Genomic DNA, 26,623 nt, shown 5'->3' with positions numbered 1-26,623 from the left:
ACCCCACTGATGATTGTGGGGTCCTCCCAGTCCTGCTCCGGGTCCTCTTTCCAGAAAGCTGAAGAAGCCCCCCCCCCCCCCACCACAAAGCCGTTCTAAGGAACTAAGACCTAAAGTTTTTCCCCGAGACAGTAATCGATACCCTAAGACCGATGATACCCGCAGCCACAGAGCCCCTCCTCGAGTGGCCGTTCTCCCCATTCTGACCTCAGAGCCCTGCGGGGGATCCCTTTCCCACCCCAGGCGCTCCACGGCGCTCTCCTGGGAATCAAGACCCCGCGCTGCCCCTCCCACCTGCGAGCCCAAACCCACCGCGCCCCCTCCTCGACGGCTCCGCGTTCCTAAAGCGCCCCCTGGCGGCGCCAGCCGACTCAGGGCGGTGGGTGAAGAGGAGGGGTGGGCGGGGCTGGAACCTCCGTGGCCCCGCCCCACCCCGGCCTAGTTACCGAAAAACACCCGCCCTCGGCCCCCGCATGGGGCTTTTTCCCGCGCGGTCCCGGCCGCCTCCCGCGTTCCTTGGGCCGGGTGCTCTGGTTTCTCTCTACTGCCGCCCGATTTCTTGGGGCCTCCTCACTCTGGCCCAGGCCGACTGCGTCCCTCTGATGCCAGCAACCCTGGGGTTTATATGGGCGTTAGACCTTCCTAGGATTCGCCGCACACACACACCCTCCCCCCACCCCGCCCTCAACACACACACGCGTGCACGCACGCACACCCCCCAAAGGGCTTGTGCAAGTTGCATCACTACGCGGTGATGGGGGGACGCTCAGGCAGCCTCACCCCCTGTACTGGGGCTCATGGCGGCGTAGGATGTCTGGGTGTGGGCTCAAGGAGCAGGAGTCTGCCGGGGTGTGAGCGTGTGGGTAGAGTGGGGGCATAAGAACTAGCAGGTATGAGAGAAGTGGTGGCATCGGGTCCGCCCGGTCCTGCTCCAGGATGGAAAAGACAGGTGTCTGCTCCCCGCGGCCTTGGGCCGATACCGCTTGTACGTGCCTCAGTTTCCCCATCTGTAACACGGGGTATTATCAGTAGATCCTCGTAGGGTTGTAGTAAAGACTGAGTAAACGTGACCATGCCTTGCTGGTGGTGAGTGGTGCCCGAGCGCCTGCCATTTTTTTTTTTTAATTTTTTTTTAACGTTTATTTATTTTTGAGACAGAGAGAGACAGAGCGTGAACAGGGGAGGAGCAGAGAGAGAGGGAGACACGGAATCGGAAGCAGGCTCCAGGCTCTGAGTTGTCGGCACAGAGGCCTACGCGGGGCTCGAACCCACGAACCGTGAGATCGTGACCTGAGCCGAAGTCGGACGCTTCACCGACCGAGCCACCCAGGCGCCCCAAGCGCCTGCCATTCCCGTCGTCACCATGTGCAGTGACACGCACACCCTGGCCTGGAGACAGAGGTACGGCACCCATGACCATTCACACGGAGACCCACCCCAGATGATCCAGGCAGGGTCACGCCCAGGGCCATCCTGGTTCTCACATTCCTGGGACACCCTCATGAGAACGGCGCTGACCCTACACGCACAGGGTGGCCGCAGTCACCCAAGTCCTTGCCTGAGGACAGGTCCGGGCACACACACAGGTGTCCTCACTTCGCCTCCAGCCGGACACTTATACACATGGACACAAAGCTCACACTGCTCCCTGACACACACACACACACACACACACACACGCACACACCGTTCCCAGTGGAGACACAGACACAGGTACCTCACTGGCCCTCGAAGTGGCTCCTTGATTGCTCGTGCATATTTACACGCCACCCGGCACCAATACATACAACTCGCACGGACACACGCGTGGGCGTGGCGTGTGACCCACTCCACACCCACTGCGGGTACGCGTGGCCGCACGGACACAACTCACTCCCCCGCGGTGTGCACGGACACAGCCCTCGGGGGTACTTGTCACCCAATAACTCACGACACACGCGCCACCCCGAGTGTGCGGTCGCCACCCCACAGCCACCCCCACATGCGCGCGCACACACGCCGGGCCAGTCTGGGAGGCGTCGCCCCTCGGCGCACATGCAGCTCAGCCAGGAGCCCACCCCCGCCCCACAGCCACCGTTAAGCTGTCACCAGCTGCCCCTTGGCCACCTCCCGCTCGCCCCGCGCTGCCTGTCGCCCCCTCCCCGCCGTGGCGGGGGCCATGGGGGTGGGGGTGTGCAGACACATGGGGCGCAGGACACACACATGTGCCCAGCATGTGGACGCTCGTAAAATGGTCGCCATGGCAACAGCAACTTGAAAGATTCGCCTCTTCCTCCGGGGTGGGCAGGGGCAGGGGCTCCCGGCAGAGGCCACGGTGGGTGGGGTGAGACGAAGGCAGGAGGTGGGACACCGGGACGCCCTCGGAGACCCCGTCCCACTCAGGCCCCCAGGAAGCCTGTTCTGCCCCGGGCCAGCGCCACGGGGCCACAGGAGACGCAGGTGCACTCCCTCCTGTCACCCTCACACACCAGCGCGTCGCCTCACACAACCCTGCACCCCTGGCCGCTCTGTGGCACCAACCCACACACTCTGTTACCCCTTGGCCAGGCGGTGACAGACACCCCGTCACGCTGGCTGACTCACACGGCAGCTGGGAACTGGGGCGCCGTGGGCGCGCCCTCCCTCCGGCCCCCACCCCCCTCAAAGGAGCTGTCTGGGCCCGGCTGCCCGGGAGGCCAAGAGGATCCAGGGGCCGGTTCCATTTGCAGGAAACACGGGTATTTACGACGCTTTATTTTTAAACCCTCCTTCTCCCAGACCGTGGCTGCTGTGGGGCGGGGGTGGGTGGAACCGAGCCTCGAGCGTCGCCTGCATCTAGTGCAGGGGACTGCGGTCTCCCCAGCACACGGAGAGGCGCAGGGAATCCGAGGCTCAGTGAGGAGCAGGGGGCACTCGGCCCCTGCGGTGACATGAGCCTGCTGACCCCAGGGTCAAGGCCGAGGCGGGGGTGGGACAGCACAGGTGCACCCAGAACCCAGCTCTGCCACCTGCCTGGCCTCCGTGGTGTTTGCCTGGGAATCAGTTCGACGTACTCACTGCCTCCTAGGATGTCTCCCCCAGGTAGCTCCGGGCAATGCCCCCGCCCCCCACACGGCTCTGTGCTCGCTCGGCAGCTGTGAAACCCAAGGACCAGAGAGGTCAAGAGGCTGGCCCAAGGTCACACAGTAGAGAAGAGGCTCCAACCTGGGGCCGGATGATTCCAGAACATTCAGCCCCTGCCCTGGCCACTCCTCCACCCCTGACCCCCTCCCCCGGGGGCTGGCCCCCTGCCCTCCCCGGGCAGTCACTGCTCCCAAGGGGAGCGCTCTGTTCACTGGTGGAGGCCCATGCAGAGATTCTGGGAGGCCAGCGGCTGCTGGCCAAGACACGGACTTGGCCGGTGGAGAAGTTTCCATCTTAGCATCAGGAGCTGGTCCAGGCCCCGCGGGCCCAGGGCTACACCCCAGGACCCCCAGGAACCGGTCCTACAGGGGTGGGGGTGGCCCGGAGGCCTCTGTGTCTTCTGTCTGTTCAGGCACCCCCCGCTGGAGCCTCAGCCATCTCCATACCCTGAACGTGGCCCCACCCCACAGTGAGCTGCTAACTGGGTTTGCTGGGCCTCAGTTTCCTCAGCTGTGAAATTGCTCCCATATTTGCCCTGTGCCCCGTGCAGACTCTGAGTGGTGGGTAGTGTCGTTCTCCCACGGGGAAATGAGAGGGCTTGTCGGGGGTCACTGGGATGGTGGCCAAGAGGCTCCCCTAAACTAGACTTAAGGGCTCTTAATTTGACAGTCATCCCCACGCTGGACGACGCTGAGAGTGGAGAGAGGCCTCAGCCCCGACAGGGGGACACAGCCCAGGGTCAGAGTTAGGGTCTGGGGGGGCCGGTTAGAGCTGGTGGCCTCGGCCAGGATGGGGCCCTTGAGGCCTGTGGGTGGCAGGAAGGGGCCGGCCGGTTCCAGGAGGGGGAGGACGGGAACAGGAGGGCTGGCAGCCGTTTCTGCAGGGCCATTTGCAGCCACAGGACACAGGTCAGGGACCATGTCCCCGGGGGCCCCAGGTCAGCAAGGTGGGAAAGCCATCAGGCCGGCCCGAGGGAGCCCGGGCGGTGGGACAGGCAGCTGGGTGGGGGCGGGGCTGGGGCTCACAGAGGCACAGCCGCACACACGCAAAAGCCACAAGTGTCTACACACTGTCACACACACACATACAATAAGCACAGACACACCCTCACAGACACACATCAACACTCACCCACACACCCCGCAGTCACACACACTCAGCAGTCACACACACACACACACACACACACTCACAGCAGCCCCAGCTGCCAAGGCTCGCGGGCGCCCTGTGCCACACACACACCCCAGCACCCTGGCTCTTGCCATCCACCCGCCCAACTGCTGTCTCGTGTCCTTGGCCTGGGCTGCCCTAATCCCTGTCTCGTGTCCTGAAGCCAGAAGATAAGGGGCAGCTGCAGTCCCAGATAAAGGAGGAGCAGCCACAAATCCGGGGTGGCCCCGGCTGAGTCGGGCACTGAGCCCGGGCCGCACCCGCCTTGCTGCTCCCACCCCATCCGGCCTGGCTAAGAGTGACAGAGACATGGAGGGGGAGAGACACGGGGAGGGGGCAGGGAGACAGAGAAGAGGGGCTCGGAGAGAGAGATGTAGACAGAAGCAGAGGGAGAGAGACAGACAGAGACCCCTAGGCAGGCAGACGGAGGGAGAGAGAGTGCACGCAGCATACATAGTGACCGGCCAGAGTGCCAGCAGCGCCTGCCCTGGGCCCTGCCTCCCCGCATCCGAGTGCCTCCGTGTCCCCATCTGTACAGTATCCCCTGTGCCCCTGCCTCCTTCCTCCTTCTTCAAATGAGTCCAGATAGGGCATCCAGGGGCACCAGGGTGGCTCAGGCGGTTGAGCATCTGACTCTTGATCTCGGCTCAGTTGGTGATCTCACAGTTCACGGGATCGAGTCCCAAATCGGGCTCTGAGCTGACAGCACAGAGGACTCTCCTATTCTCTTAAAATAAATAAACTAAAAAAAAAAAAAAAAAGACATTCAGAGGATGACTCAGGGCTGAATCAGGTAGGGAGGACATCTTCTGAAACGTCCCCACACTCCAGGGCAACACCTGGAAGTTCTCATCCCCTGCCACAGCCTCAGTGAGGGCAGGATCCCCTAGAGCATTCCCAGCCCCTCTGTGCCTCAGTCTCCCAGCCATGATAAGACGCACTAATTCAGGGGTGCATAGGTGGCTCAGTCGGTTGAGGTTCCACTTTGGCTCAGGGCATGATTTCACCATTCGGGAAGTTCAATCCCCGCACTGGGGTTGCTGCTGTCAGCGCAGAGCGACTGTGCTTAGGATCCTCCCCTGTCTCCCTCCCTCTCTGCACCTCCCCACTTGCGCTCTCTTTCTTAAAAATGAGCATTAAAAAAAAAAAAAAAAAAGATGCGTTCTCTTGGCAAGTGTTCATTGAGCACCTACTGTGTGCTGGGCCTGGTGCTGAGTGCTGGGGACACAGAGTGACTAAGGTGGACCCAACTCCTACCCTCTCTGAACTCATAATCCAGTGGGGAAGATGGTATGTGACCTGCCAGGCCACAGGATGATGAGGGCCATGATTCCCGGGCGGGGGGTTGGGGGGACATGCTCAGGTGTGCTGCAGAGCCTGAAGGGGGCAGTATCCCCAGCAGGGGGCAGTTAGAGAGGCTTCTGGAGGAGAAGGAGGAGGGAGGGAGAGGAGGGGAGAACTAGAGGGTGAGTGGAATGAACAAGGTAATTGGGAGCAGGGAAGAGACTTCTTGCAAGAGGGAACGGCATATGCAGAGGCTGAGAGGTAAGACTGGCTCGTGGGAGGTCTGGAATGAACTCGATGCTTGAGTTGAGGGGGTGGTGAGGAATGAAGCTGGGGAAGGCAGCAGGGGCTGGGTCCTGTAGGAACTTGGGGGCTGTGGTACAGGGCTGGGGCAGCGGGGAGACATGGAAGGATTGGGAGCAGGGGAAGGCCGTGGCCAGATTTGTGGCAGGATGGGGCTGTCACAGGCAGGATGGAAGACTGATGCCCAGAAAGGTGGTGATGGACTAGAGAGAGACTCTGGAGGTCAAGTGAGCAGGACACAGGAACCACAGGCTGTGGGGGGAGAGGCGGGCAGCTGATTCCCTGGGCTCTGGCTCAGGACGGTGGAGCGGTCCCTGGGCCAGCAACCTCTGGGACCCATGGATTCAGGTGGATTTGGGATGAATGCCTGTTCCCTCTACACAAGGTCAGAGAGTAGAGTAAGTGAGTTAATGCAAGAAAAGGGCTTAGATGAAGTAAGCGCTCAATAATTGCTTAGTTACTGGTAAATAATTAATACTACTCCATTATAATAAGCAATTAATATTACATCATCAATATTTATATTGTTATCAATGGGCAGTCCACAGTACCCTCTCCTCCCCTTACAGGAAGCCTTCCTTGATTGCCTTACACAGAAAGGGCAGGCCATCGCAAGGCAGACCCAGGGAGCCCTTGGAGGCCCCGGAAGAGGGGAGGCTACGTTCAGGCAGCCCTCTGTGGGCCTCAGTTTGCCCACCGATCCAACTATCTCCCTAGGGAGCTGGGGAGCCTGCCGGACGGTGCGGGGAGACTCCTGATGGACCCTCATCGAACAATAGCACGGGCATCTTAGGAGGGAGGAGTGAGCTCCCGGCCCAAGCACAGCTCGGCATGGACTGCAGTGGCTTCTCCCAGTTTTGGATTCCACTAATTCCACCGCTTTATTCCCAGACTGTCCTACAGAGGGCAGCCGAGGTCAGCGACGAGGGACAAACCGCTCCGCCCACACCTCGGCTCCTACACCAGCGCTCAAGGGCAGGGATTCGTCTGTTTCAGTCGCTGCTGTAGCTCTGGCATCTAGGACAGCACCTGGCACGCGGGCACTCAACTAACTACCTGTCGAATGAATGCCCCCGCGTAAAAGTGGTGGAATTTAAGTTTGCTTAAAGCCCCAGCTTTAAAGTTTTTCAAACACTCCTGTGGGCCGACTGCGGCCCGTCGGGGGAGGCTCGCGTGCGGCGGGAGAGTCAACAAGCACCTGCTCGCCCCGCAAACAGCTCAGCGGTACCACCGGGCCTGGGACCCGAGGCTCCGCCCCCACGCGGCTCCGCCCCCACGCGTCGACGCTCGTATAATGCCGTCACTTGGAGCGCCCCGGCCTGCGCGTTTCCCCAGCCCGACCGGGAAGACGCACTCGCGACCCGGAAGGCCTTCCCGCCACACTCGGAGGCGGGCGTGAGGGGGGTCGATGGCGGAGGGAGCGGCGGAGGCCCCAGCAGAGAGTGGTGGCGGCGGCGACTCGGGAGCCAGCGCGCCGGAGCGGGGGGTGGCGCCCATTAAACCTCAGTGAGTCGCCGGGGCCGGGGGAGAACCTCACGAGGCCTTCCCGGCGGCTGCCAGGTGTGCTGGGCGTGCTGGGCGACGGGGGCAGCAGCCCACACGGGAAGCTCGCAGGCTCTTCAGTCTGGGCCGTCCCACCGCCCGCGGGGACCGCGGCGCCTCCGGACACCGCGCGCGTTGGGGGCTGTCACGTGTGCTGAGGACCCCACGGTGCCTGCCGGGGCGGGCAGGGTTTGCGGCCGGGGCCGCAGTGCGTGCTGGGGACTGTAGTCTCCGCGTACGGCGGGAACGGCACTGGGGCACCTCCGGCCAACCTCGGGCTTGTGTCTGAAGCGAGGGCCGTGGGGCACGCTGGGGAATGTGGCGGCTGTGGCCCCGTTGCAAGGCATGCAGGGACATGTAGTTTTCTCTGGCCGAGCGTGGCCAGGGACGTTCAGGTCTGTTTGTAGTTTGGCTCAACGCTGTGGGCAGTGGGACCCAGGCACAAGATAGGTCCTGCCTGTGGCCTCGAGGTGCATCCGGGCCAGTAGTCGGCGGGTTCTAAGCAGTGCGCTTCCCATCAGCAGAAGCACTTAAGCAGGGACAGGCGTTCTCAGCCCCTTTCCCCAGCGTGCATTGCTTCAGAGCTCCAGAAAGGACTCTCTCCACAAGCCCTTTCTCCCACCGCCTCTCTACTGGCAGATACCTCACCACCAAGGAGCAGTTCCACGAGTTTCTGGAAGCCAGAGGGGAGGAGAAGCCCAGCCAGGAAACTGAGGCAGGAGACCCTGGTGGCAATGACCTGGCTGAACCTGAGGCCAAGCGGATCCGACTGGAAGATGGGCAGACGGGGGAGGCAGCTGAACCTGGGGAGCAGCCGCAGGTTCAGAAGAGAGCCCGGGGCCAGAACAAAGGGCGGCCCCACATGAAACCCACCCACTATGACAATAATAGGCTCTGCCCCTCCCTGGTCCAGGTGAGTAATTGTTGCTTGAAAGTCCCAGAGACCTGTGGTCTGAGCCGCCATGCCCCCAGTTTGATCCTCAGGAAGTTATGGCATAAGAGTCATTATTATTCCCATCTTTCAGCTGGACTAACAGGCTCGATGATGTCACCCGTGCGCCCAAGGACACACAGCCGGGAGGGGAGGGATTTGAGGTTCTCCGCCAGGCTGCCTGGCTGTCTCAGCCCCTTCCCGTCCTCCCTCGTTGCCTCTTCGTTTCCACGCAGGAATCAGCCGCAAAGTGTTTCTTCGGTGACCGCTGCCGTTTCCTGCATGATGTGGGCCGCTACCTGGAAACCAAGCCGTCGGACCTGGGCCCCCGCTGTGTGCTGTTCGAGACCTTTGGCAGGTGTCCCTATGGTGTCACCTGCCGCTTCGCCGGGGCGCATCTGGGACCCGACGGCCAGAACCTAGTGCGGGAGGAGTGGGTCCAGGCCCCGCCCGTGCGCAACGGCCTGGACAAGGCCCTGCAGCAGCTGCTGCGAAAACGCAAGGTCCGCTTTGAGCGCGCCGAGCAGGCCCTACGCCGGCTGAGCAGGGACCGGGTGCCAGGCCCCTCCCCCGCTGCCGCAGTCCCCAAGGTCACGGGGGCGGAAAGCGCCCCCGGGCAGGACAGTGGTGACACCCAGCAGGCCCTCCCGGGGCCGGACGCCGGTGCCCTTCCCAGCGGCTCGGTGTGGACCCGTGGGCCCCTGACGGATGAGGACGTAGTCAGGCTGCGGCCTTGTGAGAAGAGAAAGGTACGTGTTTCGGGCTTCTTGTTCGGGGCAGCGGTAGCGGCGGGGGCAGAGAGAGCCGGACAGAGAGTCAGGGCTGGGACGAGGGAGGCACAGGGAAAGGCTTCCTGCAGGAAGGGGCATCGGGGTGGGGTTTTGGCAGTCGGGTCGGAGCTCTGCAGCAGGGGAGCGCGCGGAGAACGGAGCGGTCCTCGTGGAGGGATGCGTTGACGTGTGCTGAGGCGCGGAGGGGGGCGCTGCCGGGCCGGGCAGGGCAGGGCAGGGCAGGGCAGGTGCTAGGCCGGGGAGAGGGGAGGCTCGAGAGCCCTCGCAAGCCCGGCCGGAGGGGCGAGCTTCCCTGTGTTTACTGCCCTGCAGCTGGACATCCACGGCAAACTGTACCTGGCCCCCCTCACCACGGTAGGTCAGCCCGACGGTGCCGAGTGACCTCCCCTGCCTGGTGGGTCCTGGGGCTGGGGCGGGCGTCCGGGATCCCCACCTGCCGCGTCCTCACGTGTGTGCGTCTCCCCCCGCCGCCCCCCAGTGCGGGAACCTGCCCTTCCGGCGGATCTGTAAGCGCTTCGGGGCCGACGTGACGTGTGGGGAGATGGCCGTGTGCACCAACCTGCTGCAGGGCCAGACGTCCGAGTGGGCTCTGCTCAGACGCCACCAATGCGAGGATGTCTTTGGCGTCCAGGTGGGTGTTGCCCGAGGGAGGGAGGCGGGAAGGGCCGAGGGGCTCTTGGCTGCCTGGTTTTAGAGCAGGGTTCGGGGCCGGATCTCCGACTCAGTCACTCCCAGACCCCTCTTGCCTCAGCCATGGGCCGGAGCGCTGACCCGATGCCCCGTCAAGGGCTGAGGGCCTTGGCCCGGGGCCACTGCGGGAAGACGGGGCCGCTGTCCGGATCCCCGTGGTGGGCGGGGGCGGTCTGGACCAGCTCTTCACCACCTGCCGCAGCTCGAGGGCGCCTTCCCTGACACCATGACCAAGTGCGCCGAGCTGCTCAACCGCACCATCGAGGTGGATTTCGTGGATATCAACGTCGGGTGCCCCATTGACCTCGTGTACAAGAAGGTAACGGCCGCTCGGCCCTGGACCCCCACGGTGTGGGTGGGGCAGAAGCCTGGGATCTGGCCTTGCCGCCTGCCGAGTCCCTGGAGACCCGCGGGCATCCCTGTGCCTCGGTTTGCCCGTCTGGGCAGCAGAGGCTGAGAAGGGCGTCAGGCCCGGCCTGCCTCCCGGCCTCCCTTGCTCCCGTTTTTCCCAGGGCGGGGGCTGTGCCCTCATGAACCGCTCGGCCAAGTTCCAGCAGATCGTCCGCGGCATGAACCAGGTACGCGCCTCAACGTCCCTGCCCTGTCCCCAGCCCAGCCCAGCCCAGCCCAGCCCCGGGCCCCGCTGACTGTAGCCATCGCCGCAGGTGCTGGACGTGCCCCTGACGGTGAAGATCCGCACGGGCGTCCAGGAGCGCGTGAACCTGGCGCACCGGCTGCTGCCCGAGCTGCGGGACTGGGGCGCGGCCCTGGTCACGGTGGGTCTCGGGGCACAGAGGGTGTCGGGGCCGCGGGAGCGCTCGGCCGCCCTTCCTAATGGTCCCTCTCTGCCCGTCTCTCCCTCTTGCTCTCTGGCTCTCCCTTCATCTCTGTCTCCGTCTGTCTCTTTGCCTCTCTGTCTCTCTCAGCCTGTCCCTCTTGATCTCTCTGGGTCTCTTTCTCTGTGTCTGATTCTCCGCCTCCTGGGTCCTCCCTCCCCGCGCGTGGCTGCCTTTTCAGCTCCACGGCCGATCTCGGGAGCAGCGCTACACCAAGCTGGCCGACTGGCAGTACATCGAGCAGTGCGTGACAGCGGCCAGCCCCATGCCCCTGTTCGGTGGGTCCCCCGCCACCTGGCTCAGACCTCCCGCCAGCCCTGCGCTCTCTTGGGCCGCATGCCTGGACCGCCTCCCCCCCCCCCCCCCACCGCCGGGACCCTTCCCTGCCCTCGTGGGTGTCGCTGGGCTGGCAGGAGCTCTCCCAGAGCTCCCATCGACACGCGGCTCCCTGAGACCCCAGCCTCTGTCCCTCAGGAAACGGGGACATCCTGTCGTATGAGGATGCCAACCGTGCCATGCAGACTGGCGTCGCCGGGATCATGATCGCCCGGTGAGTGTGCTCCGTGCGTGGAAGTATTGCAGAGCGTGGGGAAGGCGCCGGCGCATCCGAGCTTTGTTACGGCCGCCGCCGCCCCCAGCCTCGCTGCCTCGTTCCCCCCGCTCTCCGTCCCCAGCAGGTGGCTCTGCCAGGACACGGGGCGGAGAGATGGGGACCCGGCCGCCGGCGGGGGTCGGGAGGGGACCGGACATTCGCGCCCGTGTGGGCTGGCACTCTTGGGCTTTGGTGGTCGGGTGAGCTTAGCTGCGAGGCAGGGACCAGGGCTCCGTCCTGACGGCCCCCTGCCCTGCCCTGCCCGCCCGCCCGCCCGCCCGCCCGCCCGCAGCGGTGCCCTGCTGAAGCCGTGGCTGTTCACGGAGATCAAGGAGCAGCGGCACTGGGACATCTCGTCGTCCGAGCGCCTGGCCATCCTGCAGGACTTCACGCGCTACGGCCTGGAGCACTGGGGCTCAGACACGCAGGGCGTGGAGAAGACCCGGCGATTCCTCCTCGAGTGGCTTTCCTTCCTGTGCAGGTGGGCGCCCGCGCTGTGCGGCTTGGGGGCTGCGGGTGGACGGCTTGGCCTGACCCCGCGCCCGCCACCTGCAGGTACGTGCCCGTGGGCCTGCTGGAGCGGCTCCCGCAGAGGATCAACGAGCGGCCGCCCTACTACCTGGGCCGCAACTACCTGGAGACGCTCATGGCCAGCCAGAAGGCGGCCGACTGGATCCGAATCAGGTGCCAGGAAACCGAGGTGCCGCGGTGTGGACGGCTGGGGGGGCCAGGGGGCCCCAGGCCTGACCCTGCCCTCTGCCCTCTGCCCTCTTCACAGTGAGATGCTGCTGGGACCCGTGCCACCCAACTTCGTCTTTCTGCCAAAGCACAAGGCCAACGCGTACAAGTAGTCGTGGGGGTGGGAAGGGGCGTCTGAGGGCCCGGCGGGGTCTCCTGCTGTGTGAGCAGACAATAAATTTTATTCTTTTACAGCCCAGGCCTTTCTGTCACCCCAAAGCTTCCCCGTCCCGCTCCAGTCAGCTTTGTCTCGACACCGGGCCATCCCTATCCCCCTCGGTTCCCTTTTCTTTCTCATCTGCGAGAGTCCCCGGCCGTCCCCATGGGCTCAGCCCTGTGCCGCCCGCAGCTGCCGCCCAGAGAGGCTCAAACCGCAAGGAAGCCACAAGGGCTCACGAGGCGGGGGCCTCGGCCTGCGTGGGTTTGGGTCCGGGCGGACTGCCTGGAGGAAGGCGCTCTGGAGCAGTCCAGAGCGTTGCCGGAGGCAGCAGACGGGAGTCCGGGGTCTGCCCTGCCGTCTGTGAGGCCTGTGTCTGGCCGTCCCCCCCCACAGCCCCTGACGCCGGAATCCCGACCCGTGGGCGGGCCGCAGCCTGGAACCCGCCGCCCAGAGTAACCAGGCAAACAGAACTCTGTAGGACTCTGAACCTGTTCTCCGGGTGGGCCGCCAGTGCTCCCGCCTGCTGCCCTCCTGGCCTGCCCGGGCCGGGACCCCTGCCTCCCCATGCAGCACCCCAAACCCTTCTATGCGCCCACAGCTCCCCAAGAAGGCTTCAGCTCCCGGGGCCCAGATGGCACTGAGGGACCAGGCAGTCAGCCTCTCCCCACCTGCACGGAGCCTCTTCCTACTGTGGGTATGAGTCGGAGGGCGCTAGATGTGGGGCGGGCGTGGGGGTGCCCGATGGGGTGGGGGACCGGGGCTCGGGCCCCCACCCACCTGCCTGCTTTTGTCCCCAGGTTCCTCCAACCTGTATCAGGCCCTAAACCCGGAGAAAGAGGTGTTTCCAGCCCCTCCGGCAGGTACCAGCCTCCCCGCAACCCTTGACGAGGACTCGGGGAGGTTGGGGGGGATGTGGAGCCGTCTAGGCCTGTCTTGCCCATGCCCCTGACCTTAGGTGGCCCCCAGAAGGTAAGGCCTGTGTCTCTTGTCCCTCAGGCCTTTAAGGGCAAAGCCTGTGCCATTCCCAGACAGGTCCCCCCTCCCAAATGATGCCCAGGGCCCCTGACTCCCAGATGGGTCCCCAAGGCAGGAGCTATGTCCCCATCCCTCAAATGGGCCCCAAAGCCAGGTCTGTGTTTCCCGTCCCCGGATGGGCCCTGCAGGTTTGGGCTGTGCCTCTCCCCCATCCCCCCTGTACTCCTCCCCTCATGGGGGTTCCCAGAGCTCCTCTCAGAACTCCCTCCCTGGCCTGCAGGTTTCCAGATGGCGCCCTGCGGGTGCTTCTTTGACCCCCGCATCTACCGAATCGAGTGGGCCACCACTGACTTCGGCCAGTCGTCCCTGTACAAGCTGACGGCAGTGGGCGGTGGGGGGCCCCCCGGGGGTCCGGCGGGGGGCCCCGCCTCGCCAGGCACCTACCTCCTAGAGCCCCAGCACTACCTCAAAGCCCCAGTGCCGGCCCCACCACCCCCGCCCTACCCGCATTACCTGCCGGTGCCCGGGGGCCCCCAGTACCTCCTGCCCTACTTCCCCACCGAGGGGCCGGGGCCGGAGGCTCTGGGCTTTGTGGGGGAAGGGGGGCCCCCCGCCTTCATGGAGCTGCCCCCATCCCTGCTCAAGGAAGGCCCAGGGCCGCCCCCACCTGTCCCCAAGGAGAACAAGCTGCCTCCCTTGCTCAACACGCTTCCCGCTGAGGCCGCGCTGCCCCCCGGCGCCTATGGCCACCTCAAGGGCAGCCTCAGTCAGCTCCACGGGCCCGGTGAGCCCCTGGCCTTCCCCTCCAAGGAGCTGCAGGGCGGTGGGGCCGGGCCGGCCCTGCTGTACCCGCCGGGCCCCGGGGAGCCCAAGGTGGCCGAGGCAGAGGCGGCCCCGCTGGGGGCGGGCGAGGCCAGGGCCCCCGAGGCAGCCAGGGCCTTCGTGCTGCCTGAGAAGGTGCTTCTGGAAGACGCCATGAAACTCTTCGACTGCTTGCCGGGCAACGCCGAGCCCGAGGGGTCCCCACGCAAGGCCCCCGGGCCGGCCCTGCCGGATAGCGGGGGCGGCGGAGACGACTCGTCCAGTGACATCCGCTCGTTGCACCTGCCGGACGAACTGCTGTCCTTTGACTACAGCGTGCCCGAGATCCTGGACACCGTGTCCAACGTGGACTGCCTTTTCAGCTTCAAGGCGCTTGATGAGGAGCCGGCGCCCCGCCCAGGGCCCCCCGCCGCCAGCACCGTGGCCCCTGCCTTGCGACCTGAGCTGCCCGGCAGGAGGAAGGCTGGCACCTCGTCCACCAAGAAGGGGAGGCAGGGAGGCAAGGGCAGGCAGGCTGCGGGCCCGGCCAGCGCCGCCCCCTCGGGGCCCAGGCAGGACCTGGGAGCCGGCCCCCATTAAAATGGATTTGACCTCTCGGCTCACTGTCGGCTCGGTCGCATCGGGGCCCAGGGACGGTGGGCTGAGGCTGGCCGTGGGGGGCTGTCCCCTCCTCCGCCCTGTCGCGGGGGCGCTGGTTCGCACGGGAAGGCCCAGCAGCCCCTCGGCACCTCCTGGGTGCTGGGCTTCCAGAGCTGAGCTGCGGAGGCTTAGAGTCCCGGGGAATCCTAAACCCCCCCCCCCTCTCCGAGCCCCGGAAAATCGGGAGTCAGCCTGCAGGGATGGGCGCTTCCGGAAGGTGGGGAGATGCCGTCCATTTCTGTAAGGATCTGTTGCCCGAGTGGTGAACGGGTTGCCCAGAGAGGGGTGGGAGATGAGGCCTCCCCCCACCCCTCTCTCCCCCTGCAGAGGAGGAAGGGACCCTCCTGCCCCAGGGCCTGGGCTGGGTCCCTGGGACCTTCGTTGTTGGGCTCTGCTGGGGTAGCCCTGGGGGTGGCTGGGGTGGGCCCCCCTTCCCTGAACCCTCATTCCTAAGCTCGGGGGAGAGACAGCTGCTGGAACCGTGCTGCGGGCTGTGTGGCCGCGTCTGCGCTTACCCCGCCCGGCCCTGTTCTGGGCCTGGACAGAGAGGCCGGGAGCTCACTTCGCCCAGCTTCCTCCTGAGCCCCCCTCTCCCCGCAGCCCCATCTGGGGTATCTTTGAGACGAAACTCCAGGGCATTCGGTGAAGGGAAGGCCCTGGCACGTGACGTAAGAGGATGGGTTCGGTTTCCTTGGAGAAATGTTCGCTGCCAAGAGACGCCCGCCCAGGGAGGGCGGGGTAGGTGTGCGCGTGGAGGTTCCCCACCACTGGATCGCGACTGTTTGGGACAACTGAGGACGCCCACAATATACACCTAAGAATAATCAGGAAAGTCATGGGACTTAGGATGGGATGGCTGTCCCGGGCCGCCTGGGGTTCAGAATGAGGCGGTGGGTGGGGAGGGAAACCCCGGTGAACGGGTAGGTAGACTACACGTACCCGTGTACATTGTATATACGCGTGTGCACACGTCTGTGCACACGTGTACGTGCTATCTACATGCATGTGTAGAACAGGCATGCATATCTATACACGTGTATAGGTCTGTGCCCGCGTGTGTGTAACCTAGGTGAATACACGCTATGGGCGTATACGTGCATTGCACGCACCTGCGTGGACACGTGCGTACGTACGCACACGAGTCCCAGGTATACACATGTACACGTGGCAAATCTGCCCGACTTGTTCGTGCACGTAGCAAAACACACGTGTACGTGTTTGTATACACGTTAGGGTTTGTACCCAGGAGATGCAATCCCTCAGGCCGCGGTCTCCTACAGACATCCCCCCACTTGTCCTTGGGCCTCGTCCTCTACAGGACACGTTGCCGCGTCTCCTGCTTTTCAGAGACCTGCCTCTTGTCCCCCCGATGCCTGTGCTGGTTTATGTCACCGGCCTGCCCACCTCCTGTCCCAGCCCACGTAGGTGCCACGTGCAGAGGAACTCGGACGTGAGGATGCGGAGAGAGACGGTGACGGTGGGGGGTCGGGAAAACAAACCACGCCTGATACGCGCTGCCGCTGGCTTTTTTCCAGAATGCTTTGTTTTAAGACAACTCTGGGCTCCTCCGCTGTGCGCTCAGCGCCTGCCTTGGAAACACGGGCAAAGGTTTCTGAGTCTCCTGCACAGATTCATCCAGAACTCCTGGAGCCTGAGGCCCTTCTCGGTGTGCAGCAGTTTGGGGATCATGTAGGCCGACCACACGGACAGCAGCATGGCCATTATGAGCGGGATGATGGTGACCGTCGTCGGGATGATGGACGGGGGCAAGGCCCCGTAGACGTAGACGCTGAAGGTGGTCTCCAGGTGACAGTAACTGCAAAGGGGCAGTTGGGGACAGGCCATGGGGCACTGCCCTTCACCCCGGTAAATGTTAAAACCCACAGACGGGACCGTTGGGCCCCGGGTGCTGGGCTGGGACACCGGGTTCATGTGTGTCCGCTTCAGCTCGTATCCGAGTGCTTTGGCGACAGTCATGTTTTCCCTCCCAGCATCCCTGTCCTCCCCTCCTCTGGGGACAGGGTGTCCCCTCAACTCCGTGCCCAGGCTCAACCTAGAGAGGCAAACAGACCAACCCATTGCTGACCGGAAGCGGAGGGTGGGCACGATGGGGCCACAGGCACCCAGCAGGCGGGGGCAGCAGGCCAGGAGGGAAGGGCATCCCAGGAGAGGGGACCCAGCGTATAGGAGAACTCGGCAGGGTTCAGCTGGCAGCGCGGTGCGGAGAGAGGAGGTGACGGGCTCGAAGGCAGTCCCCTCTCTCCTCCGGATGTGCCACCCCAAGCCTCCCGCCCATGGCCATCCCAGAGTTGGCCCCCCTAGGTCAGGGTGTGGCTCTCAAGGGAAGGCAGGGTCTCCATGTGCTTAGGGGGGGGGACTTTGTATTTGGAGAGGACAGATGATGCGGGGGATTGTCCCCTAGTGCCCCGTCCGGTGGGAGACGTTGATGATCCAGACCAGCACACGTAGAAACGTCCTCGCGCACGGGGGTGGTAACCATTTGTAGGGAGCGCCGATTCCCATGGTGTGAATTCTGCCCCCGTAGCTGACCTCAGGCTACCAGGGCAAAGACAGTTAGCTTCCCAAACCCCTGCATATTTAAGAGTCAGCTCCTGTACTCCACCAGCGGGATGTGGTTTGCGGGGGGGATTCTGGTCCCCGAGGGCAGGGACGTGGCCTCTGGTCATTGCTGTTGCCCCAGCGCCCAGCATGGGCTCTGAGTAAGGACTTATTTAGCGAGTGAACAGATGTCTTTCAGAACTTAAAAGTATCATCCTTCCCAGGGACTGTCTGGGCTGCCGGGGAAATTGATGTTTATCCGGGACGCGCCAAGGGGTGGGAGAAAGGTGGGTCCCTCACGTGTGTGACCTGCCCTAGGGGAGCCATCCCCCCGCCCCCAGGCCTCTGGCGCAGGGCGACCCGCCCCTGCTCACCTGTAGTAGGGATCCACGATAGAAAGGAAGAAGACATAGATCCCGTTCCTTTGGTCAAAAATAACCTTGTTTGCTGTCGGGCCTCCCAAGATCTGATACGGGACATCTGGCCATCTCAGAGGGGCGTCGTTGTCGGGGTCATGGCAGCTGATGTAGTTCTGGGGAGAAGGACAGAGGCGTGGCCACCAGCTCAGGGGCCGGGGAGGGCCGGGCCAGCGCCCGCAGATGCGCCCCGTGCGTGCATGGCCCCGCCTGCGACACGTCTCACCAAACGCTCATGGGTGGGCGTCCAGGGCCGGGTGCTGGCGGGCAGGTGGTTCGTGGCCTTCGTGGGGGACGCCGTGGATGGCTGCTCGGTCTTTATCCTGCCCCCCTGCTTCTGGGCCTTCCCAAGCTACGGGGGTGGCAGCTTCACAGAATCCCTTACAGTCCTGAGTCTGGGTCTGGGCGCTGCCGGCTACACGTACAACTGGTGTTGTGGGCTGAGGTGAGCCCCCACCCCCGTCGCATGTTGGAGTCCTAACCCCCGACGGCTCAGAATGTGACCTTATCCAGAGACGGCGTCTTTTTCACGTAAATCTGGTTAAAGTGAGGTCATCAGGATGGGCCCTGCTCCAGTATGAGCGGCGTCCTTATCAACAGGGGACGTTCGGACACAGGCACAGGGAGAACATCAGTGTGGAGACAGAGGCAGAAACTGGGCTGTGTGTCTACAGGCCAAGGAACGCCAAAGGGGGCCAGCAAACCACGAGCAGCCAAGCCTGGAACAGAGTCTCGCTCTCAGAAGGAAACAGCCTTGCCAGCACGTTGGTCCCAGACGCCTGGGAAAGTTCCTCCAGAGCCGGGGAAGCATAAATCTCCGGTTCGTGGTGTTTTTGCTACGGCAGCCCCGGCCAGCTAAGGCACCTGGGAAATCTGAAGATACAGAGGAGACCCAGCCACCTTCCCGGGGCTTCTTGTTGGCACGGCCACTGAGCGTGGTCGTGGCACCAAGATGTGGTTGGGTGGGGGCAGGAGCTTTTCTGCCCCGTCTTCAGATCCCAGGATCTCATATAAAGGGGGAACCTCCCTGAAAACTCAACAGGTGCATCAGGCTGCCTGCCTGAGCTGAAGACCTGTCTCTTCTGCACTATTTGCTGGTGGACCCAGAAGGGAGGGAGCTGGGCTTGTAGACAAAAGAAGAGAAAGAAAATTTTAAAGCAAGAAAGTCAAAGTAATAGCCCAGCAATATGAAAAATAAAGGACTGGGGCGCCTGGGGGGCTCAGTTGGTTGAGCATCTGACTCTTGATTTCTGCAAGAAATCGGCCCCAGGGTTGTGGGATCGGGCCTCGAGTCAGGATCCGCACTGATAGCATGGAGCCTGCTTGGGATTCTCTCTCTCTCTCTCTCTCTCTCTCTCTCTCTCTCTCTCAAAAAAAAAAAACCAAAAGACTCATTTTGCATGGCAAAAGCGAAAACCTGAAAGACATAAAAGATAAACTGAGGGAAATGTTTGCAACTCACATTGCAGTAAAGGGTTAGCTTCACAGATCTATAAAGCGCTCTTGAAAAGTGAGGAGAGTCTGAAATCCCAGCAGAAAAAGTGGACACAGACTGAACACAATCCACAGTGCAGAGAAGTGAAAATGGCCCTCAAACAGGAAAAGACACAGCCTGGTCCGCCGTGGAGGAAGTGCACGCGGAAACAGACAAGGTCCTCCCGAGATAGTACACGTAGCTGGTGCGCTGTGGAGAGACAGGTGTCCGTGCACTGTGGTGAGAGGCACCGTGACACCACCCACGGAGGGGGCCTTAGTGGCATCCGCCTATAAGCCAGTAGGCACTTCCCTGGCCTGAAAACAGTCCTGCAGGACCAAGGGACTCAAGCTGGTGGGTAGAAGTGAGAGACCGGAAACATCCCGCGCCCGGCTGTTGGGCAGCAGAAAAACCCTGGAGCACCCATCCTGTGGAGGGTGGTCATGTGACTTTAAAAGGAAGACGCCCCCCCATGCCTCCTCCCCTTCGTGCACACCGCTCTTCCCATCAAGAGGTGGGGTCTGGGTGGGCCCTGGAAACTGCTTCTGACCAGTAGAACAGGCCCGGGGTGGGGAGGGGGGGGCTGGGGGAAGGGGCTGGGCCGGGGACTTCAGGGGTCTGGAAACTTCCGGTCTGGAACCGTGAGGTCATGCTGTAAGGGAGCCCAGGCTACCCTGCTGGGGAGGACAGCACATGGACAACCCAGTGGCTGGCTAACAGAAGCCCCACACGGAAGAGGGGCCTTCTTGGACACCCCGCCCCCAGCTGAATGGCCCCTGCAGGGGCGGTCCTGGCTGACGCCACAGCCAGAGGTCTGAGGTGCAGGTGCAGGACTGGGAGGACGATCCTGCTGGGTTTGGGGTGGTTTCTTCTGCAGCACTCCATAATGGCTAGCGGTCCCTCACACTGCTCTTTCGGCTTTTCTGGAGGTTTGGAAGTTCTCAGAATTAAAAACAAAAACAAGAACACAGGGGCGCCTGGGTGGCTAAGTCGCTTAAGCAACTGACTTCAGCTCAGGTCGTGATCTCATGGTTCGTGGGTTCGAGCCCCGCGTCAGGCTCTGTGCTGACAGCTCAGATTCTGTGTCTCCCTCTCTCTCTGTTCCTCCCCTGCTCATTCTCTGTCTTTCAAAAAGAAATAAACGTTAAAAAAAAATATTTTTTAATCCTTCAGGAGGAAAAACAATTGAAAAAGCTGGGCCATATAAAGACCATATTAAAAAAAAAAGTAACGGGACAAACTGGTAAATGCAGGCTACGTTGAATGACAGCACTAATCAAAAGAATGCAACGCTATATGCGGGCACGGTCGGAAAATAATAAACAAATTATATGTATGTGGCTTTCTCCTTTAAAGAAAATGATCAGAGAGGTGGTGTTTGCACGGCAGTGTGAACCCACAGAATGCCTGAGCTGTGCATTTTAAAACGGTTCCTATAGTTTAGGTGAAGTTCACCTTGGATTGAAAAAAAACAAAAAACAAAAAAACCCAAGTAGAATCATTGTTCCCAACAAAATAAATGATCCAACTCACTCAACACAAGGAGTGTGAGAACACTTTGAAGGTGCCCAGCTAAGAAAGAAAGCGTACAAAAAAAGAAAAAAAGGGAGCCCAGGGGCGGCCGGGTGGCTCCGTCGGTTAAGGGGCCGACTTCGGCTCAGGTCATGACCTCTCGGTTCATGGGTTTGAGCCCCGCTTCCGGCTCTGTGCTGGCAGCTCAGAGCCCGGAACCTGCTTTGGATTGTGTGTCTCCCTCTCTCTGCCACTCCCCTACTCGTGCTCTGTCTCAAAAAAATAAATGTTAAAGAAAGCGGAGTCCAGTGTCTACGCGCGGGAACGGGCATCAGGTGTGGGGAGCGAGCGCCACCTGCTGGCGGCGGTGCTGCGCTGCGGTCGCGCCCTCGCATCTGGAGCCTGAGCGGTTAGAACCGGTTCGTGGGAAATCAGGAGACTCACAAGAGGGCCCGCGGGGTCCCCTTCCTTACACTGGCATCACGCCCTATTTCTCCATTGTGCGACACCCCATGTGCACGACAGAAACGCTCCCGCGGCAGGAACGACTGTGAATTTAATCGGTCCCAGTGGTGATAGGCATTTGGATGGTTCTGGAAGCTTGCATATTATGAGCATGCCTCGGTGCCTTTGGCCAACTCCCTTGAGAGAGCTTGCTCACTTCATAGTCCCCAGATGTCCTAGCGGGCATCCCCACCCCCAGCCACCTTGCTGTGGGAGGTCTGTGTCCCCCCCCCCCCCCCCCAAATCCCTGTGCTGAAATCTGCCCCCCAAGGTGGTGGTTTCGGGAGGTGAGGCCTCGGGGTGGGATCAGGTCAGAGGGTGCGGCCCCCACGAATGGATGAGCGCCCTGATGAGAGAGACACCAGAGGGCTCCCTGCCCCTGCGTCCTGTGAGCACACGGGGAGAGGACAGTGGTCAGTGAGCCAGGAAGAGGCCCTCACCAGACACAGAGCCAACAGGCGCCTTGAACTTGGACTCCCGGCCTCCAGACCAGTGAGAAACAAATGTCTGTCGTTATAAGCCGTCCAGTAAATATTCCGTGAGGGCAGCCCCCCTGTGGGCTGACACTTTCCCCCCTCCCCCCCGCCGTGGAACCTCCCCCGCCACGTGACCAGTCATCGCCACCCGCAGGTGACCGACAACGGGTTGTTCGGACCCCTTTTGGAAGAAGAGTAAACCCCACCTCTCGGTCCCAGGCGAAGAAGGGCCTTTTGTCGCCTGAGCTCTCCAGGACGGTGGTCCAGTTCTGCGGCTGGGATCTGCACAGCGCCATCTGGGCCGTCAGGGAGTACGTGTACGTGAACAGCCCGTTCACCTCCAGCAGGACGAACTCTGCCTTCGTCACCTCCTGGAACTTTCCTTCCCGCCACCTAGGACACACGCGCAGGGCTTGGCTGCAGGGGGTTGCAGCAGCCCCAGATGTCACGAGACAGTTCTGGGGACGGCGGGGGCGGCAAGCGAGGTCCCCTGGCCTCACCCGGCTGCCACTTGGCAGGGGACCAGCAGCAGGCGGGACGGGGCAGGGCCAGGGGGGGGGGGGGGCGCGGGCACGGTGTCCTGTGGGTGGCCACCAGAGGCCTCTCTGAGAAGCAGAGACTGGAAGAAATTGATGGGATGTTCTACAGGCAAAAAATGGCACGGGTAAAGAAGTAGATGAGGGGCGACTGGGGGGCTCAGTCGCTGAAGCGTCCGGCCTTGGCTCAGGTCATGATCTTGCGGTTCGTGGGTTCGAGGCCCACATCGGGCTCTATGCCGTCAACACAGAGCCCACATCGGATCCTGTCTGTCGCTCCCTCTGCCCCTTCCTTGCTCCCGCATGTGCCCTCTCTTCTCTCCCTCAATAATATTAAACAATTTTTAAAAAATAGATGAATGAATAAGCAAGTAAACCAACAAAGAAAACCCTTCACAGCTGTCCTCTGACATTTTTCTAACGACATCTGCCAACATTCAAAAGGTGTATATTAGGGCCGTTAATGAGGGTTGTTCTAAATCATTATTTTTTGGCATATGTCCTGTGCTCTCCTGCCGGGCGGGAGCTCACACCCCTCCTCTGCCCGGACGCCTCCCTTGATCTCCATACCCCGTGTGGGTTTGCGTCCCCGCCGCCTGGCAGCTCTGAGTATGGGGCTCGGCCGTCGGGCCCGGCCGGGTCCCGTGTGCGCGGCCCACAGCCTCGCCCGGGCGCGGGATCGAGGCCACGAACCCGCCCGTTTGCAGGTGTGAGTGGGTGCCTGCTGCCGTCAATCAACTGCTCTTTAGTCAGATGGTCTGCAGGGCACTGAGCTGAGCCCCCGGCCTCCAAGTGCTTACTTAAATCGGTTGGCATTCAGCAAAATGGAAAAGCTGCTTCCTCAGGCGCACTGGCCCCACGTACCAACCCCCCCCCCCAACCCCGGCCCCCCCGGCTCATCCAGTACCCACCAAAGTGTAGCCATCACGCAGGGCGGGGTGTGCAGGGGGCGTGGAGGAAGACGGCAGAATCCACAGAGGGGGCAAATGAATGCTATGGACTCAACCATGTCCCCCAGAGCGCCCCCCACCCCCGGGGACTGTATTTGGAGGTGGGGCCTCTACACGGGGAATTAAGGTGGAATGAGGTCCTCAGGGAGGGCCCTGATCCCACAGGAAGGGGAGGAGACGCAGTGTCGCGCGGGAGGACGCAGAGAGAAGGTGGCCGGCTGTGAGCCAAGGAGGGAGCCTCCCCAGGAGGGGGACCCGCGCCCTGTCCACGCTCTGACCTTGGCCTTCTGGCCTCCGGAACCGTGAGAGAATCACTGTCTGCCGTTTGAGCCCCCAGACGGCGGTAAATTTCGTTATAGCGGCGGGAGCTGAGAGATTGCAGGGAGGGGACAAAACAAGGGCGGGGGAAGGTGTGGAGAGAGGGGTGGGGAGGGCGGCGGTGAGAGGGGTGCGGAGTGGGGAGCGTGATCTGAGGGCCCGGGCTGCGGGGTCTTACAGTTCCACCACCGGCCTCCAGGGGGTGTTGTAGTAGACGAGGCGGGGGCAGCCCAGCTTCTCGTACCGATAGTTCACCACCAGGTCCTCGCGGGACATCTGCCCCCGGAAGTTGGGGTCATACGCTTCCCTAGGCAGACACGGGGAGGGGGCAGTGGATGGCCCTGCGCCGCCAGCCTCCCCCATCAGACTGTGGGCGTGCCAGACCTCTGCAGTCGTGGGAACCGAGTCCTTAAAATAAATCTCCGTGCCTCTCCTATCTCTGGCCCTCTCTCTGTCTCTCCTCCTGTCTCTGTCTCTCTCTTAGGCTCTTTGTATCTCCGAGTGCGTCCCGTCACTTTTCTCTCTCCCTGGAGGTCCGTGTCACGCACCTGTCCGTGCCACCCCCCCCCCCCCCCGGTCTGAGTGCAGGTTCACTGGCCGCGTTGGGCCTTGGCTGTGGGTGTGGACAGGAAGGTGACTGACTCCTGGCTTGTATCTGGGGGCCGTGGTGTATAAAACACACGCGTGTCTTCATGCTGGGGGTCGGAGTTCTCTGTTCCCCGGGTTCCAAGAAGGGTCGAGTCCCACCCATCCCACCCCATGCCCACTTGGTGGCCCTGGGGACCAGCTGCACTGCACAGAGGGTCACCCTGGCCCTCACCCCCTCCTGCCTTGGCAGACAGTGTTGGGCTAACTGCCAGCTCAGAGGAACAGGTGCCCGGGGCCCATGAGCTGGTGGCAGGCTGGCAAGATGGCAGAAAGGTGGCCTGGTAGGTGGACAGACCTGAGCCACATCACAGTGGCCCTCCCACAGGCCCGGCACCTCCCCTACCTGTCCTCTCCCCGCCCCGGATTCCCTTCTGTCGGGAAACCAATTTAAAAACGATTTCTGAGTTGTCTTTGGGGCTGGGGGACAGTCAAAGGGAGGGACAGTCAAAGGTTTCACCAACGGAAACCTTAGGCTCACTTCTCGATGATGTAGCTGTAGTTGTCCTGAAGGCCCACGGGGTCCAGGATGCCGTTGGAACAGGCTGAGATTTCGCTGCAAGCGAGAAAAAGCGGTGAGAAGCTTCCAGACCCCACACAGCGCCAAAGGATTGTGAATTCTTCCCTTGGACGCGTATACCCCCGCTGGTTTGATTTTGGAGAACTTTCTTACTTCCATCCTCCCTACCAGTCCCAGAATGTCTCCAAGGAGCCAGAACTCGTGTGGGAGACCGACATCAGAGGCCAGGACCTAGGCGCTGGGTGTCCTGGCTCTTGAGACCATCATTTCCTGGGTTTTCTTTGTAGTGTTACATCTGTGCCTGCCTCTTTATGCAATATGGTTTATTTTGGGCCGGTTTCAGATTTTAAGGACTAGAATCATGCTGTGTGTGTCGTTTCGAATCTTCTGTTCCACATCCCTGGCGCACGGCTATGATAGCCCATTGCATCGAGCCACTGCACCTGTTTATTTCCTGTCAATGGGATTCGAGCTGGCCTGCTTCCAGCTTGGAGCTATTAGGAATAATGCCGCTGAGAACATTCTGGAACCCTTGCCAATGTAAACGTGCCAGATTGGAATTGCTGGGTCAACAGATGTGTTTTCTAAAGCAGCTGAAAAACGTACATACCCGCGGCAAAGTCTGTGTGTTCCGGAGGCTGCCGGGGGCTCCCGGTCCTTACCAGTACTTGCGCCTGGCCGGGCTTTGCAAATTTGACCACGCTGGTGGATGAGAGTGATGGTCTCTAATAAAAGTTTTCATTTTCTTTTCCCTATGAAGTGAGGCTGACCGCATTTTTGGCACCTTTTCCTATGCTTACCAGCCGTTTGGATTCCTTTCTTGTTTCTTTCCTGGAAGTGCCTGTTCAAGACTTTTGCCCATTTTTAAAAAATTAGTTTTTTTTTTAATTATTAATTGGTAGGAATTCTTCATAAAGTCTCAGTAGCACGTGTGACGCTTGATCTTGGGGTCATGAGTTTGAGCCCCACAGTGGACGTAGAGATCACTTAAAAAATAAAATCTGCTTTTTTAGTTTTTTATGAGATATTTTTAAAGGTTTATTTCTTTAGAGAGAGAGTGCGAGTGGGAGAGGGGCAGAGAGGGAGAGGAGAGAGAGAATCTCAAGCAGGCTCTGCACAGTCAGTGCACGGCCTAACGTGGGGCTCAAACTCACCAACCGTGAGATCGTGACTGGACCCAAAATCAAGAGTCAGATGCTTAACCGACTGAGCCACCTAGGCACCCCCACCCAAATACAGTCCGTTTACAAGTCCATTGCTGGTTATGCATGTGCAAATATCTTCCCCACGCTCTTTATGGCAAAAGCTATTTGTATGTTGTTTAAAAAATGTTCCCTGCACATTATGTCCTTGTATATAAATATCTCATTTGTTGATTCAACAAAATGTTTCCATTTGGGGGAAGTGTGGTAAAATCATCACCTGTGTTTATTAGTGCCCTTGAGCAGGGGACATTGAAGCTGGCCCCGACTAGCTCCTGAGAGCCAAGCATTAAATCTGCTGGAATTTTGTGAGCCGGTGGATCATTCACGATGGTACTTGAAATCTACACGGGAGTATTCACACCACAGGAATTGGCAAGGGCTACGATTCAGGGCCTCCCCCTCCACCCAGAACTGGTTGTCACCCATTTACCAGCACGCCACTGCCTGCAGGGGAAAAGTATGGCAATTTGGCTGATCTTCTGGTTTCTTCCCTTTTTTGTGCCTTGGATTCTCAGGGCTGCATTCCCTGGGGGTAACTATGGATACTGGAGCAAAGTTCCCCCAAAATATCAGCAACCAATTAAAACCAAAAACCGTAAGCAATTAAAAAAAATTTTTTTTTTAATGTTTATTTATTTTTGAGACAGAGAGAGACAGAGCATGAAAGGGGGAGGGGCAGAGAGAGAGGGAGACACAGAATCGGAAGCAGGCTCCAGGCTCCGAGCTGTCAGCACAGAGCCCGACGCGGGGCTCGAACTCACAGACCGCGAGATCGTGACCTGAGCTGAAGTCGGACGCTTAACCGACTGAGCCACCCAGGCGCCCCAAAAACTGTAAGCAATTTTAATCAAAATGAGGAATTCAGGGACTCGTAAAAGATGACAAGAAGAAAGAAAGAAAGAAAGAAAGAAAGAAAGAAAGAAAGAAAGAAAG

At 61.2% G+C, this 26,623-nt stretch overlaps 3 protein-coding genes across 5 annotated transcripts in view; 2 read left to right on the top strand and 1 right to left on the bottom strand.

Annotated features, from left to right (window-relative positions):
* Positions 1 to 7,135: 7,135 nt before the first annotated feature.
* On the top strand, positions 7,136 to 12,171 carry DUS3L (dihydrouridine synthase 3 like). Of its 2 annotated transcripts, XM_049639698.1 has the most exons (13): positions 7,158 to 7,365; positions 8,041 to 8,314; positions 8,569 to 9,081; positions 9,436 to 9,477; positions 9,602 to 9,754; positions 10,016 to 10,132; positions 10,326 to 10,391; positions 10,479 to 10,589; positions 10,831 to 10,927; positions 11,124 to 11,199; positions 11,534 to 11,722; positions 11,797 to 11,925; positions 12,020 to 12,171. In XM_049639698.1, the coding sequence occupies exons 1-13, from the start codon at positions 7,268 to 7,270 to the stop codon at positions 12,090 to 12,092; spliced, it is 1,938 nt and encodes a 645-aa protein (XP_049495655.1). In that variant the 5' UTR covers positions 7,158 to 7,267; the 3' UTR covers positions 12,093 to 12,171. The 2 variants fall into 2 exon arrangements, 1 of the variants encoding a protein (XP_049495655.1); XR_007459768.1 differs by lacking the exons at positions 11,797 to 11,925; positions 12,020 to 12,171 and having other exon boundaries at positions 7,136 to 7,365; positions 10,740 to 10,927; positions 11,534 to 11,631.
* Positions 12,172 to 12,274: 103 nt separating this feature from the next.
* PRR22 (proline rich 22) lies at positions 12,275 to 14,533 on the top strand. Of its 2 annotated transcripts, none has more exons than XM_049639699.1 (3): positions 12,275 to 12,833; positions 12,937 to 12,999; positions 13,395 to 14,533. In XM_049639699.1, exons 1-3 carry the CDS (start codon positions 12,704 to 12,706, stop codon positions 14,513 to 14,515), a joined length of 1,314 nt encoding a protein of 437 aa, XP_049495656.1. In that variant the 5' UTR covers positions 12,275 to 12,703; the 3' UTR covers positions 14,516 to 14,533. The 2 variants fall into 2 exon arrangements, with proteins under 2 accessions (XP_049495656.1, XP_049495657.1); XM_049639700.1 differs by having other exon boundaries at positions 12,746 to 12,829.
* A 1,543-nt stretch (positions 14,534 to 16,076) lies between these two features.
* CATSPERD (cation channel sperm associated auxiliary subunit delta) overlaps positions 16,077 to 26,623 on the bottom strand; it is a 43,457-nt gene continuing 32,910 nt past the window's right edge. Inside the window, exons 18-22 of the mRNA XM_049639697.1 lie at positions 24,447 to 24,521; positions 23,499 to 23,627; positions 21,723 to 21,909; positions 17,509 to 17,666; positions 16,077 to 16,391 (exon numbers count right to left, since the gene is read on the bottom strand). Of these exons, the coding sequence (XP_049495654.1) occupies positions 16,154 to 16,391; positions 17,509 to 17,666; positions 21,723 to 21,909; positions 23,499 to 23,627; positions 24,447 to 24,521 (787 nt within the window). The 3' untranslated portion in view covers positions 16,077 to 16,153. The remainder of the gene's footprint in view (positions 16,392 to 17,508; positions 17,667 to 21,722; positions 21,910 to 23,498; positions 23,628 to 24,446; positions 24,522 to 26,623) is intronic.

This window comes from Panthera uncia, chromosome A2 (genome assembly GCF_023721935.1).
Source record: "Panthera uncia isolate 11264 chromosome A2, Puncia_PCG_1.0, whole genome shotgun sequence".
NCBI classification, from domain to species: domain Eukaryota; kingdom Metazoa; phylum Chordata; class Mammalia; order Carnivora; family Felidae; genus Panthera; species Panthera uncia.
The sequence above is the reverse complement of the archived record's forward strand: the minus strand, read 5'-3'. Positions and strand labels throughout refer to the sequence as shown.